This window comes from Myotis lucifugus, unplaced genomic scaffold (assembly GCF_000147115.1).
Source record: "Myotis lucifugus unplaced genomic scaffold, Myoluc2.0 scaffold_158, whole genome shotgun sequence".
Classification (NCBI taxonomy): domain Eukaryota; kingdom Metazoa; phylum Chordata; class Mammalia; order Chiroptera; family Vespertilionidae; genus Myotis; species Myotis lucifugus.
Genome location: NW_005871206.1, coordinates 2,586,115 through 2,602,807, shown reverse-complemented (window position 1 = coordinate 2,602,807; position 16,693 = coordinate 2,586,115). Strand labels below are relative to the sequence as shown.

General features: G+C 44.9%; 1 protein-coding gene across 5 annotated transcripts in view; it reads left to right on the top strand.

Moving 5' to 3' along the window:
• The window catches only part of MTMR4 (myotubularin related protein 4), a 24,018-nt gene extending 8,038 nt beyond the window's left edge, over positions 1 to 15,980 (top strand). For 2 of the 5 annotated variants that reach the window (XM_006095620.3, XM_006095619.3), the window contains 14 exons: positions 313 to 473; positions 586 to 682; positions 878 to 991; positions 1,965 to 2,161; positions 2,408 to 2,536; positions 3,058 to 3,169; positions 3,661 to 3,856; positions 4,094 to 4,279; positions 4,356 to 4,526; positions 4,652 to 4,806; positions 10,291 to 11,689; positions 13,015 to 13,125; positions 13,342 to 13,430; positions 13,731 to 15,980. In XM_006095620.3, coding sequence (XP_006095682.1) covers positions 313 to 473; positions 586 to 682; positions 878 to 991; positions 1,965 to 2,161; positions 2,408 to 2,536; positions 3,058 to 3,169; positions 3,661 to 3,856; positions 4,094 to 4,279; positions 4,356 to 4,526; positions 4,652 to 4,806; positions 10,291 to 11,689; positions 13,015 to 13,125; positions 13,342 to 13,430; positions 13,731 to 13,908 — 3,295 coding nt within the window. In that variant the 3' untranslated portion in view covers positions 13,909 to 15,980. The remainder of the gene's footprint in view (positions 1 to 312; positions 474 to 585; positions 683 to 877; positions 992 to 1,964; positions 2,162 to 2,407; positions 2,537 to 3,057; positions 3,170 to 3,660; positions 3,857 to 4,093; positions 4,280 to 4,355; positions 4,527 to 4,651; positions 4,807 to 10,290; positions 11,690 to 13,014; positions 13,126 to 13,341; positions 13,431 to 13,730) is intronic. The other 3 variants (XM_023759566.1, XM_023759567.1, XM_023759568.1) reach the window with 2 other exon arrangements.
• The last annotated feature ends 713 nt before the right edge of the window (positions 15,981 to 16,693 follow it).

Below are 16,693 nucleotides of genomic sequence, written 5' to 3'. Positions count from 1 at the left end.
GGAGTCATGAGAGAGAACACAAAGAGTAGCAACTTTCAGGCCATGTGAGAGCCTTTAGATTTGAAATGAGCAATGGTGGGGCCCTAATAGAGGAGACAGATGTGTCTCAAGGACAAGAGTTCTTGGGAAAAGAATTGTCACAAAGACAACTTCTCTTGGGTGTTGGTTAGGGTCCTTGCTCCTCCCCAGGGTCTCTGTTACCGCCTGCTTTGCAGCCTCCTCTCCCCACAGCTTTCCTGTGGCCGTTTTTGACCCTTTTGGCCCCATTGCACACCTGCCTCTTGCCTCACTCTGTGGATTCTTGCCTGGCAGGTGCCACTTCTCCACTTTCAAGCAGTGCCAAGAGTGGCTGTCACGGCTAAGCCGGGCCACAGCGAGACCTGCCAAGCCTGAGGACCTCTTTGCCTTTGCCTACCACGCCTGGTGCCTGGGGCTGACTGAGGAGGATCAGCATACCCACTTGTGTCAGCCAGGTCAGGCCAGGCTGTTTTCTTTGTGGGGTTTCTTATCTCTTGGTTCTCATCCCTCCCCCATCGCTGGACATGGTGCTCTTGGATGCTGACAGACGTGGGGGCTGTGTTGCAGGAGAACACATACGATGTCGGCAGGAGGCTGAGCTGGTGAGGATGGGCTTTGACCTGCAGAATGTCTGGAGAGTCTCTCACATCAACAGCAACTACAAGTGAGAGGGCAGGGGATGGGGAACCAAACACCATTCCAGACCCAGGCCCCTTGCACATATGATGAAGCATGGTGGGCATAGCTTCCCTGGCTCTGTGGGGAGAAGGGCTCCCCGTCCCTTTTCCTACAAAGCCAGCCCTGGGGGTTATTACCTGTCTTAGATCAAGCTTGGTGACCCCATGTGGTCTCTCCTCAGATTGTGCCCAAGTTATCCCCAGAAGCTGCTGGTTCCTGTGTGGATCACAGATAAGGAGCTGGAGAATGTAGCTTCCTTCCGCTCGTGGAAGCGGATCCCCGTGGTTGTGTACAGGTGAGGCAGTGGGGGCTGCAAATAGGACATTTTTTATGCAATAAGGAAGGAATCAAAAGTGGCCGTTTGCAGCAGCGTGGTTGACTGAGAATTGACACCCTGCAAGGAAGGGGCTATGAACTAATTTAAAACAAAAACTGTCTCAGTTTCTTCTCCTCTAAGGCTGAGGCTTTTGGAGAATTTATTCAATTTCATTTTTTTGAGGATGTGTGTATGTATGTATAAAATACTGCATTAGAACAGGGGTTGGCAAAATGGCCTGTGAACCAAATCCAGCTTGGAGCCTGTTTCATGTGCAGCCTGTGAGCTACGAATTGTTTTTACATTTTTAAATGATTATTAAAAACAAAAACAGCCCTAGCTGGTTTGGCTCAGTGAATACTGCCGGCCTGCGGACGGAAGGGTCCCAGGTTTGAGTCTGGTCAAAGTAGGGGACGTGCAGGAGGCAGCCAATCAATGATTCTCTCTCATCATTGATGTTTCTATCTCTCTTTCCCTCTCCCTTCCTCTCTGAAATCAATAAAGATATATTTAAAAAAACAAAAAGAAGAATTTGTGACAGAGACGGGCTGTGACCTGCAAAGCTGAAAATTTATTGTCTGGTTCTTTACCGAAAAAGTTTGCCGACCCCTGACTAGAACATTGTAGCTAAATAGAGTGAGACGACAGGTGTTGAGGTGTGGAGTTGTTCATGCTCTGGGCTCAGGCTTGTTCTCCTGCTGGGTGTCTGTACCCGGAGCAGGTGCTGTGAGGTTTGATGAGTCAAGGTCACCCCGGGAATATAGAGCCCATTTGAAAAATGTATGTGATAGTGCTTTGTAAACTATAAAGCCCTCTAGGGGCTTTTGGTTGCTATTTTCATGGCCTGTATGAACTAGTAGCTTCTGCTGGCTTTGGAGATCTTGGTCTGTCCCCCGGAGTCTCAGGGGGCTATGAATGCCAAGGGCATGATGGTTTTTTTCTGCTCTGTCAGACACCTACGCAATGGGGCTGCCATCGCCCGCTGCAGCCAGCCGGAGATCAGCTGGTGGGGCTGGCGCAATGCTGACGATGAGTACCTGGTCACATCCATCGCTAAAGCCTGTGCCCTCGATCCAGGGACAAGAGCCACTGGGGGCTCCCTCGGCACTGGGAATAGTGATGCCAGCGAGGCATGTGACACTGACTTCGGTAAGGTGTGGGTGGTGCTGGCCCTCTGGAGAGCAGGCCCCCACTTTGGCCTCATTGGCTTCCAGGGAGTCCTCAGTGAGAAGATGGGAAGAAGATGATAATACGCAGGGTGCCTGGTCCCTGTCTTTTGAGAGGCTGTGGGGTGAGAGGGGTTCCAAGTGGTATATTCTTTTGTAAGGGTGTGCCCCAGTGTAGGGTGAGGCTGGGTGGCTGGCTGACCCAGGGTCTTCCCTGATGTGTTTTTAGATTCCTCCTTGACTGCATGCTCTGGAGTGGAGAGCACAGCGGCCCCCCAGAAGCTACTGATTCTGGATGCTCGGTCCTACACTGCGGCAGTGGCTAACCGGGCTAAGGGTGGAGGTTGCGAATGCGAAGGTATTGCTGTTCTCCCAATGTCTGCAGCCAGCCTGTGCTCAGGGTGGTCTTGGTGAGGAGGGGGCAGGGGCCCACTGTGTAAAAGATGCCAAACAAACCTGGCTTGGAATCAGGACTCTGCCACTTATTAGCTGTAACTATGCTTCAGTTCCTTAATCTAAGTTTTATTTTCTTCTCTGTAGAATGGCGATGATGCATACCTTGCAAAGTTGTTGGATGATTAGAGGTTACATCATAAAATTGCTGGCACAGAGCAACTACTATTTATTGAGAATTTACTCTACATTGTCATTACTAGTAATACTATGGCTATCATTTGTCATTAATATTATTACTACTATTAGTCTTTTGCATCTGAGTATTCAGAGATAAAAGGGTGATTGAGATTTCCAGAGTATATTTAGTTCCCATCCTGGAGTGTTTGCCCTGCTATGGAAGCTTTGCTCACTGGACTGCCCTTGTCCTGCATGCTGTTTCCAGGACATGCCATTATGCTCCACTCTCCTCTTTCATGCCTACAGAGTACTATCCCAACTGTGAGGTCGTGTTCATGGGAATGGCCAACATCCATGCCATCCGGAACAGCTTCCAGTACCTCCGCGCTGTGTGTAGCCAGATGCCAGACCCCAGCAAGTAGGTGTTCCCTGCTTTGATTCCATCCTTCCTCTCATCTCATCCCCTACCCAGTACTTCCTGTTATTGGAAGATTAGATGGGATATGGGAAGTGTGCAGGTGCAGGAGACCTGAGGGCCTGGGTGCAGTGAGCCACTTCCAAGAATACTTCTAGTTCTCAGCCAACACTCTGGCACGGCCACAGGACATTGGGTTCCTTTTGTTTGAGTCAGTTGTCTATTTAAAGAACACAGAGAACTGGGGACAGAAAGTGGCGAAATGTGCATGTGATGCTGCCTAGTTCCACTACTGATCCTCAGAGTCTCTTGTTCGCCTCAGGTCCTGTCTTCCCTACCTTCCTGCTTGATAACCCTTGGCAGAAGGGTCATCAGCTGGGCTCTTGCTTCAGCCCTCACTGGGGACTTTGTTAGGTGTGGCTGGCCATGGTGGTGGAAAGACTGTTGTAGCCTCAATGCTGTTAGTGACAGACTTGATTTCTGCTCTTGTGTAGCTGGTTGTCAGCACTGGAGAGCACCAAATGGCTGCAGCACTTGTCGGTGATGCTAAAGGCAGCTGTGCTTGTGGCTAATACAGTAGACCGGGAAGGCCGGCCTGTGCTGGTGCACTGCTCAGATGGCTGGGATCGGACGCCACAGATCGTAGCCCTGGCCAAAATACTACTGGACCCATATTACAGGACATTGGAGGTATTGAGAGGGGTTGGGTGGGAAAGGACGAGGGGAAGGGGGTGGGGGGGGTGGGGAGGTGTTTGGCCCTCTGCATCTATCGAGGATTTTTAGTAGAGGTCATTGGAGCTTTGAGTCCTCTTCTAGGTTCATTCCTGTTCTCTAAAACTGCTAGCTTCTTGCTTTGGGCAGCCCCTTGGAAGCATCACATTAGCCTTTTCACAGAGGCCCTGTGCTTGAACTCTGTCTTCTTTGCAGGGCTTCCAAGTATTAGTAGAGTCTGACTGGCTGGATTTTGGACACAAGTTTGGAGATCGCTGCGGCCACCAGGAGAATGCAGAGGACCAAAATGAACAGTGTCCTGTGTTCCTCCAGTGGCTTGATTCTGTTCATCAGCTGCTCAAGCAGTTCCCCTGCCTATTTGAGTTTAACGAAGCATTCCTGGTAAGATCTAAAGCCTGTGACCAGGGTGGGGGATGGCAGCCGAGACCCCCAGGTGCAAGCTGTCTTGGCCCCCTAGGTCAAACTGGTGCAGCACACATACTCCTGCCTCTACGGCACGTTCCTGGCCAACAACCCCTGTGAACGAGAAAAGCGTAACATCTACAAGCGAACCTGCTCTGTGTGGGCCCTCCTGCGAGCCGGCAATAAGAACTTTCATAACTTTCTCTACACACCTGGCTCAGACATGGTAAGCCTGAACCCTGGTCCTATAGGTGCTGCTTTGAGACCTGTAGGGAGAATAGGCTGAGTCAGTGGGGAGGATGAAGGCCCTGGAACATCTCACAGAGCACTAGCATGGGCCTTCTTCCCTAGGTCCTGCATCCCGTTTGTCACGTCCGGGCCTTGCACCTCTGGACAGCTGTTTACTTGCCAGCATCATCTCCATGCACACTCGGGGAGGAGAACATGGATCTTTACCTTTCCCCAGTAGCTCAGAGCCAGGAGTTCTCTGGTCGCTCTCTGGACAGGTAAGATTGCCCTTCTTACTCTCTCTTCTCTTTACTAGAAGGCAATAATTGCTTTGTGTCTTGCCTAAATGTTGTTCTTTCTCTTTTTTTAAATTATAGTTTACGTTCAATATTATTTTGTATTAGTCTTTTTTTTTTATTTGTTTGCTTGTTTTGTTAATCCTCACCTGAGGATCTTTTTCTATTGATTTTTAGAGAGAGGGAAAGACAGAGAGAAACATTGATGTGAGAGAAACACATCAATTGGTTGCTTCCTGCACGAGCCCTGACCAGGGCCCGGGTCGAGGAACCTGCAACCACGGTATGTGCCCTTGACTGGAATTGAACCTGGGACACATTGGTCCACAGCCTGATGCTCTATCCACTGAGCCAAACCGGCTAGGGCAGTGGTCGGCAAACTCATTAGTCAACAGAGCCAAATATCAACAGTACAGCGATTGCAATTTCTTTTGAGAGCCAAATTTTTTTAAACTTAAACTATATAGGTAGGTACATTGTTATTAACTTAATTAGCGTACTCCTAAGGCTTAGGAAGAGCCACACTCAAGGGGCCAAAGAGCCACATGTGGCTCTCGAGCCGCAGTTTGCCGACCATAGGGCTAGGGTTGTATTAGTCTTTTTAAAAAAAATGAGATCTTGCCAAACTGGTTTGGCTCAGTGGATAGAGCATCGGCCTGCGGACTGAAAGGTCCCAGGTTCGATTCCGGTCGGGGGCATGTGCCTTGGTTGCGGGCACGTCCCCAGTGGGAGGTGTGCAGGAGGCAGCTGGTCGATGTCTCTCTCATCGATGTTTCTGGCTCTCTATCCCTCTCCCTTCCTCTCTGTAAAAAATCAATAAAATATATTTAAAAAAAAAAATGAGATCTCTAAAAGCAACTTCCTGAGTTGGGTGAAGGAGAAACTTGGCCAGGACTTGTATCTAGCCTGGAGCGCACTGTGCGCATTTTCAAGGTCCTCCCTTAAGATAAGACTGGTTGTCTTCTTTCCTGGAACTCCTATCACCTTGTGTGACATACCCAAGCAGGGAGGAGAACAAGACAGGAAGGTCTATTTTGGAAGGTTTGTGGGAATGGTCTTCTGTTCACTCATAGAAGGCGAGGGGAGCTTGTTATTTTAGTAATAACCTTTGCTGTGTCCGACATTACTTTCTCAGAACAAGGCCAGAATTAAAAGGGAGACATAAAAATTAAAATTACCTTTTTGTTGAATATTTTGGGGGAAGTAGAATGGAGGTTGGTTAAATTATGAGTGAAAATTAAAATTACCTGTTTGTTGAATATTTTGGGGGAAGTAGAATGGAGGTTGGTTAAATTATGAGTGATATATATCCCTTATTTAAAGGAAAAAGTCAAATAATATAAAAGTAGAAAATAAACGTCCTCTCGTCCCGATCCTTGTCCCCACAGGTGTCCACTGCTAACACTTTGGTGCATGTCTTTCCAGTTGTTTACATAGATATGTCCACACTCACACTGTCATATAGAAACATTTTTTTAAAATACAAAAATAGTCTTAGCTGGTTTGGCTCAGTGGATAGATCATCAGCCTGTGTACTGAAGTGTCCCGGGTTCGATTCTGGTCAAGGGCACATGCCTGGGTTGTGGGCTCAATCCCCAGTGGGGTGCATGTAGGAGGCAGCCGATTGATGATTATCTTTCATTGATGTTTCTCTCTCCCTCTCTCTTCCTCTCTAAAATTAATAAAAATATTTAAAAAAATAAATAAATACAAAAACAGAATCGTATTTTGCATGCTGTTCTGCAAATTGTTTTTCCCACTTTGTGCTAGACTACCACCCCATGATAATATAAAACTGCTTTATTGTTTTGAGTGGCTGCATAATAGTTTAAGGCTAGAGTATATTACAGTTTATATAACCAGTTTTCTATTGGTTATTTTGGTAATTTCCATTTTTTGTCATTATAGGGAATGTTTTAGTTAACATCCTTATATGTGTATCTTTTTTTAAAAATTGTGGTAAAATACACATAATATTTAACATTAAACCCTTTTTAATTTTTTTTGGTATGTATTTATTTCAAAAGAGAAAGGGAGAGGGAGAGAAACATCAGTGCTGAGAATCATTGATCGACTGCCTCCTGCACGCCCCCTACTGGCAATGGAACCTGCAACCCAGGCATGTGCCCTGACTGGGAATCAAATCATGACCTCCTGGTTTATAGGTCGATACTCAATCACTGAGCCACACTGACCGGGCCAAACTATTTTTAAGTGTACAGTTAGTAGTGTTACCTTATATGTATACCTTTGTATTTGTGCTAGTATTTCTGCCAGGTAAATTCCTGGAAATGAAAATGATGGGTTCAAAGGAATGTACATTTCAAATTTTGATCTTTGTATACTGGCAGAAAGTTTTAAAATTAAAATATAACTTACATAAGTGGCTGAATATTATAAAGGAAAACAAAAAGGCCAACCTCCTAAATTACTGGTTTTAGAAATTTTGGAGCTGAGTCCATCAGGAGCCCATGGGTAGGTTTCAGGAATTCTGTGATTTTTCTCCTTCCCCAAACTATGTAGAATGTGGGTATCGGTTTATAAGTTTACTTTTCTAGAGAGAGGGGCCATAACTTTTTATCAAATTCTCAATAAGTTCTGTGACCTATTGAATAATTATTGCCTTAAAATCAATACAATTTTTTGCATCAATAAATGTTGTTTAATACCTACAAGTTGCCTGGTACTATACTAGGTTTTATGGGCTATACCAAAGAAATAGAAACCATTAACCCTATTTAAGATATTTTAAAAAGCTGTAAGATAAGACATAAGATAATTGGAGAATGACTCTAAGTCAGCATCTAAGCAAATAAGAGTGTATAATTCAAAGCTGTTAGAGAAATGAGAAGTAAGAAAAAGGTCATTTGGTGACTATGTACTCAGAGAACTCATGGAAGACTAGGCAAGAACCATGGCTCTTTTGTACTGTAATATCTGGCTCAGGGCCTGGCACATAATAGGTGCTCTAGTAAATGCTTAAATGAACAAACAAATGAATGGAGTAAAGGGAGTTGTGAGCTTGGTAGCAAGGTTAGTGGAGAGGGTCCAAAGGAATTGGATACATGAGAGAGTTTTATAAAAAAAGAAGCAGCTCTCTGGAGCTGGCAGGGGTTGGGAAGGGGCTATTTTGAGGAATAAAAATAAATATACGATAGTTAATTGAGGGCTTTGAACATTACACTGAGGAGTTTATTTTGATTCCCTTGTCAATAGTAAATCGCTGTAGGAAGTCATTGTGACCTGGTGACACTGGGATTTTGGGAGAACTAGTCACTGAGCCTGGCAGTTGGAGGCCCAGAGACCAGCTAGCACTGTTGTAATTTAGATGTAAGAGGAAGAATCCTGGGAAAAGATAAGAATTAAATTAAAAGACACTGTAGAGAAGTCATTAGCAGGCTATGGAGTTGCTAAGTCCCTGAGTTTAGAAACCAGGAGGATATCAGTACCACCTATAGACATTGTAAAGTTGAGGAGTCTATTCTGGGAGGAAGAGGAGATATAGGCAGGTTGGGATTGAAATATTAGTTGACAGTAAAGAGGTGCAGTAGGAATTCAAGGTAGAGAGTTGGATTTTTGAAGAATAAGTGGTATAAAGGTTTTAAAGGAAACAGTTTCTCTAAAAGCTGACCTGATGTACCTTTGGTTCTACCATTTCCTAGATCAAAAATGTCTTGGCCTCTTTCCTCTTCTTCCATTAAAGTCCAGCACATTCTTCTGTCCCCAGCTGAAATCCTACCCTCTGTGTGTAGCCTTCCCTGACCACCTTAGCTGGATATGAGTTCTCTCATTGTTCCAAACTTCTCAGGCATTATTGTCTCTACCAGCATTATTTTATTAAGCCTTTGGTGCACATAGGAATTAAGCTGTTGATATTGTTGAATCTGGGTAAAATACATGGGAGTTACTTATATTCTTTTGTCTACTTTACTTCTGTTGCATATTTGAAAGTTTCCATTAAGAAAAACCAAACACTAAAGAGTTGCCAAGTTGGGATTCAAGCCCTGCTATGGGACTTGGAGACTGTAATCATAACCATTGCTATCACCTTGCTGGAATTTCATGGCACAGAAAAAATCAAAATTGATTACAAAAGTAAAATCAAACACAAACATACCTTTAAAACATAATAAGTTTCAAAAACCAAACACTTAGAAAACTCGAGCTATATTGTAATTCTACCTTCAGGAGATTTTTCTATATGGGCTGGTCTGAGGTATCTGAAAATTGGAGCCCAGTGATGTCTCCGCTGTGCCCTGGCAAATTGTTCTGAAGTTTTAGTTGCTCTAAGGACTTTTGAACTGTCTTAAAAATCAGGGAGCTCATTCTTGAAAATGTTACACATCTGGCACGCACAAATGCCTTGTAACTTTCTGAATGCTGTGTACTAGAAGTTTCCATGGTGACTTGGGACTCAGGAGAACACTGCTGCTTAATTGTTGTAAAAAGCTGTGTTGGTTACTACTGTGAAAGAGGGAATATATGCCCAGGGACCGCTAAGGCAGAATGACCGGTCACTATGATGCGCACTGACCACCAGGGGGCAGGCGTTTAATGCAGGAGCTGCCCCCTGGTGGTCAGTGTGCTCCCACAGTGGGAGTGCCACTCAGCCAGAAGCCGGGCTCACTGAGCCGAGCTCACGGCTGGCGAGCGCAGCAGCGGTGTTGGGAGCCAAGTGGTAAGGAGCCAGCAGGTGGGCAGTAAGGAGCGAGCAGGTGGGTGGTAAAGAGCGGTGAGCCAAGCGGTATGGAGTGAGCAGGGGGGTGGTTAGGAGTGAGCAGGCGGGCAGTTAAGAGTGAGGGGTCCCAGATTGTGAGAGGGCGCAGGCCAGGCTGAGGGACACTGCCTCCCCTGCCCCCTGTGCACGAATTTCGTGCACCAGGCCTCTAGTTTATAAAAAGAAAAGTTATAAAAATGAGTTGTAAGTGTAGTCTTAATCATTTGTGGTTGGTTGCCTATATTTTGAATCAGCACCTCTATAAGTTATAATTTATTATCATTTTATAGAGGAGGAAACCAAGTGTCTGAGGGGTTAAATACCTTACTTATATAGCTACTAAGTGTCAGAACCAGTATTGTCTAGCTCCAAAACCCATCTTTCTGTCTTACCATATGTGATAGAGGCAGTTGGACATTAGGTTTGGGCTCAGGTGTAGTCCTGGCTGGAATAGTAGCTTTAGAAGGCATCAGCCTAGAAGGCTAAGTTAAAACCATGGGAGTGGTTGAGATTGCCCAGGGAGATTGTGTAGGGTGAGGACTGATGAAAGCTTGGGGCAGGGTTCTTGAGGACAGGGTTCTTGTACTTTTTTGCAGAGTACACTTTTTGTAGTGAACATTGGTTATCTGTAATGTTAAATGCCATTATTTCTTGTGAACTCTGGCTTTGATGTTGCTTTGATGATCTGATTCTGTATATTGGAGGTGGCTCCCATTTCATGACCTGGTGGCATTGTGTTGTCATTCCAGATTACCTAAAACCAGATCTATGGATGATCTTCTGTCTGCCTGTGACACAAGCAGCCCTCTGACGCGCACATCCAGTGACCCTAACCTGAATAACCATTGTCAGGAGACCAGAGCAGGCCTGGAGCCCTGGCATAGCAATCCTGAGGGATCAGAGACAGCCTTCATGGAATCTGGGGTAGGAGGTCCTCAGCAGACTGTAGGAGAAATGGGTCTTCCCTCACCTCTGCCCAGCAGCCAGAAAGACTACTTGAGCAATAAACCTTTCAAGAGTCACAAAAGCTGTTCTCCAAGTTACAAACTGCTCAGTGCCACAGTGCCCCAGGAAATGAAGAGCAACTCCTCTGATCCTGAGATTAAAGTCCTGGAAGAGACCAAGGCATCAGCTCCAGACCCTCCTGCCCAGGAGGTGCTGTGTAGGACTTTAGATGGCACAGAGGAGCCACCTGAACATTTCCCTGAAAAAGAAGCTGTTAGTGCACTCTCTAAAGTAATTTCCAACAAGTGTGATAGAATTTGTGATTTTCCTGAGTCTTCCCAGGACTCCCTTACAGGTGCCCCCCAACAGGCCCAGCTAGGCTCTGTGCTAGGTGTACCCTCCAGATCTGCTCCAGATCACAGTCTGGGCATCCTTTGCAACCCACCGAATGCTACCTGCCAAACTCCTCCGGACCCAAGCACTGACTTTCTCAACCAAGATCCCCCAGAGTCTGTGGCAAGTATCTCCCACCAGGAACAGCCCAGTTCTGTGCCAGATCTGATTGATGGGGAGGAAGACACTGACAAAAAAGGGAATAATAGGAATGGGCAGTTATTGGAAAATCCTCGCTTTGGGAAAGTGCCATTGGATTTGGCCCGAAAGCCAATTTCTCAGAGCCAGATCAGTGAGTTCTCCTTTTTAGGGTCCAACTGGGACAGTTTCCAAGGGATGGTGACTTCATTCCCAAGTGGGGAGACCACTCCTCGGCGGCTGCTTTCCTATGGTTGTTGTAGCAAGAGGTCGAGCAGTAAGCAGATGCGGCCCATAGGGCCCTGCTTTGGGGGCCAATGGGTTCAGAGAGAAGGGGTGAAGTCACCTCTCTGTTCTAGTCATTCCAATGGACACTGTACTGGTCCAGGAGGAAAAAACCGGATATGGTTGTCCGGTCACCCAAAGCAGGTCTCCAACACAAAGCCTGTTCCACTGAGCTGCCCTTCTCCAGTGCCTCCTCTCTATCTGGATGATGATGGACTCCCCTTTCCCACGGATGTGATCCAGCATAGACTACGGCAAATTGAAGCAGTGTACAAGCAAGAGGTGGAGCAGCTACGTCGACAGGTGCGGGAACTGCAAATGAGACTGGATATCCGTCACTGCTGTGCCCCTCCAGCAGAACCTCCCATGGATTATGAGGATGATTTTGTAAGTATTCACCTACTGCCACCCATCCATTCATTTATTCTGTCCATTAGCCTTCCATTCAACATTCATTCATGGGTACTTGCTGTGTGCCACTGTGTAAGGTGGTTGGGCTATAAGATGAAAGACATAGAACCTTCTCTCAAGGAGCTCACAGTCTATTGGAAGAGACAAACAATTAGAATGATTATTTCTTAATACTATTTGAGGGAAGCATCAAGTATTGGGGCCTGGGGTAGAGTGAAAGGTCAGGGAAGGCATTCCTGAGAAGATAATGCTTAGCTGAGTACTGGAAAATGTGTCATATGTAGCTTGGTAGACAGTGAAAAGGAAATAACCATTTGTAGAAGCATGGAGGCAATAGGTATTCCAACAGTATGGCTTGAACAAATGGATTGTGTGTGTGTGTATGTGTGTGTACATGTATACTTGTGCTAGAATGGCAAGGGAGGCAGTTGGGTAGTGCGGTGGGAGGTGATATTGGGGAAGTAGACAGGGATCGGAAAGGTCAGTTTGAGTTCCCTTATTGTTTGGATTTTACCTTCAAGGTAATAATATTTTTGACCAGTGAGTAATGTGATCAGATTTGTATTTTAAGAATACTACTCTAGGAGAGGGTGGTGGTAAGGGGGAGAGATCAACCAAAGGACTTGTATGCATGCATATAAGCCTAACCAATGGACACAGACAACAGGGGTGAGGGCATGAGTGGGGGTGTTTGTGGGGGGCAATGGGGCGATAAGGACACATATGTAATAGCTTAATCAATAAAGAAAGAAATAAAAAATTATTACAGTAAAAGACAAAAAAAAAAAAGAATACTACTCTAGCAATAGTGTATTAAATGGAGGAGGCAATTGAAACTCAGTTTGGGAGGCTGGTTAGGATGTTTCAGAATAATCCAGGTGAGAAATGAGGACCATTTAGGTTTTGCTGTGTTGGGGGAGGCCTCAGATTCTGGCACAACAGTCCCTGGGGAGCTTCTAGGAGTCAGCTTCTTGCCCATAATATCTTGTCATCTACACAGGCACTTTACTTCCTCCTGTTAAGACATTCCGTCTTCATTGCTACCTACTTGTTGGGATGGGATGGGCAGGGCCAATAACTTCTTAACATTCAGGGTGATGATTTAGAACAGGAGTCAGCAAACTTTTTTGGTCACGGGCCAGATAGCAAATGCTTTAGGCTTTGTGGGACACATAGTCTCCTTTGCCGCTACTTGGCAGAAGCAGCCGAAGACACACATGTAATGCACTTAGAACAGCATGTGATGCATAATAATATTAGAGATGATGAAGATAATGTTGATGTCTTCGCCTTTTCTTCAGACATGTTTGAAGGAGTCGGATGGAAGTGATACAGAAGATTTCGGCTCTGATCACAGTGAAGACTGCCTTTCAGAAGCAAGCTGGGAACCTGTTGATAAGAAAGAGACTGAGGTATGTCCTTGCAAATATGGGTCCTTATGCAAGCCAATGTGTTTTCACATTTCTCAGAGATGAGTGATGTGCTGTAGACGGTCTTCTTTTTAGGTGAATAGTGGCCAACTATAAAGACAGGCCTTGTCCTTTCCTCCTGGGACACTCTCCTTGTTGCAGTGTGTTGTTCTGCTTTGTTGACAAGGACCTGGAATTTTTTCTTGTCCCTTCTGTTAGGTGACTCGCTGGGTTCCAGACCATATGGCATCACATTGCTATAACTGTGACTGTGAATTCTGGTTGGCCAAACGAAGACACCATTGCAGGTAAGGTGTTTTATATGATTTGATATGGCTCGAAGAGGTGAGGTACACATATATGAATGAAATTGAATTAATCTGAAAATGGAGACATCTTTATAGGAACTATTTTTGCTTGTTTCCAACGTTTCTTTTTATTTACTCATGTAATGCCTTTTAGAGTATCATTCATTCTCAATGTATTGGCATTTATTTTATTTAAAAAATGTTTCAATTACAGTTTGCATTCAGTATTATTTTGTATTAGTTCAGATGTTCAGCATAGTGGCATTTCTGATGAACTCTTTCCTCCTTGTGCTTTGGCAGAAATTGTGGGAATGTATTTTGTGCCGGTTGCTGCCACCTGAAGTTGCCCATTCCTGATCAGCAACTCTATGACCCAGTTCTCGTCTGTAACTCATGTTACGAACATATCCAAGTATCTCGTGCCAGGGAACTGATGAGCCAACATCTGAAGAAACCCATTGCTACAGCTTCCAGTTGAATGCCAGAGATGACCTATCCAATTATAGCAGGTTGGAAGGGAGAATCTGCTTCTGGTATAGTTTTGAAGGTTCCTTGGTGTGGCTCATGAAATCACAGAGTTCAAAGATACCATCTTGAGAAATCCTTGGTATCATGAGACTGGAGCAGAGGAATTCCAATTTGACAGGAGGTCCTCTACTACGGGTGAGACCCTCACCGTGGGGTAATGGTCCTGACCCAGACCCAGAGTCTGGAATCTTAATGTTGAGTTGGTGACTCCAGCTTCTTTCTCCTGGGAGTCACAAGATAATGATTTCATTGATACTGCCTGGTAATGTGTGCCCCAAACAGCAATAGAAAGGCATATGTATAACCAAACTCCAAGTGATAACCAGATCCATCTCTCCTCCACCTTGAAATAAAGCAGATTATAGTATATAAAATAGGAATTCCTATCCTATTTGAAATGAACTATATCCTGTACCTCTGTGCTCTGTGTCTGTGCATGAAGGCTCAGTCTTTAGAGGCACTTCCTCTAGTTGCATTAGTTCTGTCTTTCTGTGGAGTTTGGTTTTAAGACTGGTTCAGCAAGTGGAGGTTTTGCTGTATTTTTCACTTGGCTCATTGGCCAGCATCAGTGAATATTCAGTTTAGGGGGACAGTTCTAGGGAGTGAGACATTTTTGGGAGCAGAAAAAACTCTGCTGATGTTCAGTCCTGGCAAAAGTCAGTTATTTTGAGCTATAAAGGCAGTCATCTGTGTCATTCGGTGATGGCTCTTGAGGTATGCACTGTGAAGAATGAGAAGGGAAACGCATAAATTATCCTTGTGAAATATTTGCTGATTGTGCCCTGCCCTTTGCGCCTGACTTTTCCTAGTTGTCCTGGTGCTAACACAGGAGCTACACCTTGATCCTCTCCTGGCATGAAAATAAAACCATGGTGTTTTTTTTTGTTGTTGTTGTTCCATTGCCCACTTTCCTCATGTTGTCTTTCCCTTGGCTGCTGCCTCCTCTGGATCACACTGCTTCTTATCCTGAACACTTGACACCTTGAGGGTAGAATTTAGTGTTTGGTTTTTACCTCCTAGAATATGCTGTTTGGTATGTGAGGGTTTCAGTACAAATGCTGCTGTTTATTTCTGTGCACTTAACAATGGAACCCAAACAGAAGAGAATAAAGCCTTGATACCAAAATTGGGAGAGAAAATGTGTCCATTTGGACCAAACCTTGTTTTATTTTTTTTTCATTTTTTTTTCATATTAATATGTACCAGTGGCACTTAACCAAAAGATACAGTGATATAGCCATGTACTGTGGGTGAGACAGATACAGTTTTCTTAACCTATAACAAAATCACTAGAATTTCCTTTATACATTTTTCTTAATTTGTTGGTGTATAAAAGGTAAATTACACTTAGGCTTATCCTGTTTTAAAACTACTATGGTAGCTGTCTGCTACTTTCATGTTGCTTCCTAGAAAAAAGATTTTTTTATTTGAAAAAAAATTGAACAAGAATCATATTTGTCCTGACCTTTTCTTCAATCCTACAGAGAAGCATCTGTGCTTTTATACTTGCCATGGGTGTAACCTAAAAAGTTTTGGCGTATTTAGGTCAACCTAGCAGAACTCTTTTTGGTTTAAATGAAGTTGAATAATGGAGATTTTGTGTCTGGGAAATTCCCGAGATCATTGAAAAAGTAACAAACTATCCCTTGTCTCTGACACATAAAATTCTTCTAAGCATTTTCGCAATCATTACAACTTAACTGCCAGTTGTGAGTGGCTTTTTAATTAACTTGATTTTCATTGCACATGGGGAGTAAAATTAGTAACCTTTGCGGGGACTGTATCTGTCTCTTTTGTATGGCTATTTTGAGGGACTATCCCATCAGTGAACATACTGCATGGCCTTGGGGAGAGACTCTGGGCTCTCAGCTCAGATGTGTTCATCACATACTCCTTTCAGAGCTCTTGTGGGTGTAAGTGACATGACGTGGCCAAAAATCCAAACTGTGCAGTTGCGTTGTGACAAACATGCAATGTGCTGTAAAAACTCAATACAATTTAAATAAAATCTCTATATTAGTGCTGCTTTGTTGGATCTTTTTATTCATTTTAACTTCTAAGAAAACCTAACGCACACTCATTTTTTCTTTGATCATGAGAAAGGACTGAAACGTTACACCCCGTCCAACATTTTCCACTTTTTTATGGACTTTTCTTTTTTCAGTTACATTCTTACTTATCGACCTAGGGAGTTACCTGATTGACACAGTAGAATTCTATCCCATCTCATGAGGTTCACTTCTCTAAGGTCTAGAATTTCACCCGCTGGTTGATCGGACGCACAGGATTGTGCCGATATTCCCCGCCGCCTCAGTTCCCCGCCCACCTTGAGGAGACTGTCCTGAGCACAATCTTGGCTTCCAAGTGTGTATTGAAAAGCACATAAAATGCTATCTAAACGGCGAGTTTGTTTCCTCAGGATACCAGCCCACCGTCGCCTTTTTTAGTTGTGGGGAGCTGAGCCATTCCATTGCCATAGTCCTGAGATGACAGAACGAGGCCCTTTGTTCTCGGGAATGGTTGCCTTCCTGTGGCCAAGCGCACACTTGCCGCATCCCACCTCCCCGCCCGGCACGCCGGCCCCGCGGTGAGGACGCGAACCCCGGTGTTCCACGCGGGTCACTGGGCTCGTTTCCTCGCGGGGCTTACCCCTACCTGGTGGGCAGCCACCCCAGCTCGAGGGAATGTGACTTTCTCCCGTCGTGTCCCACGCGTGGGCACGTGGCCTGGGCGAC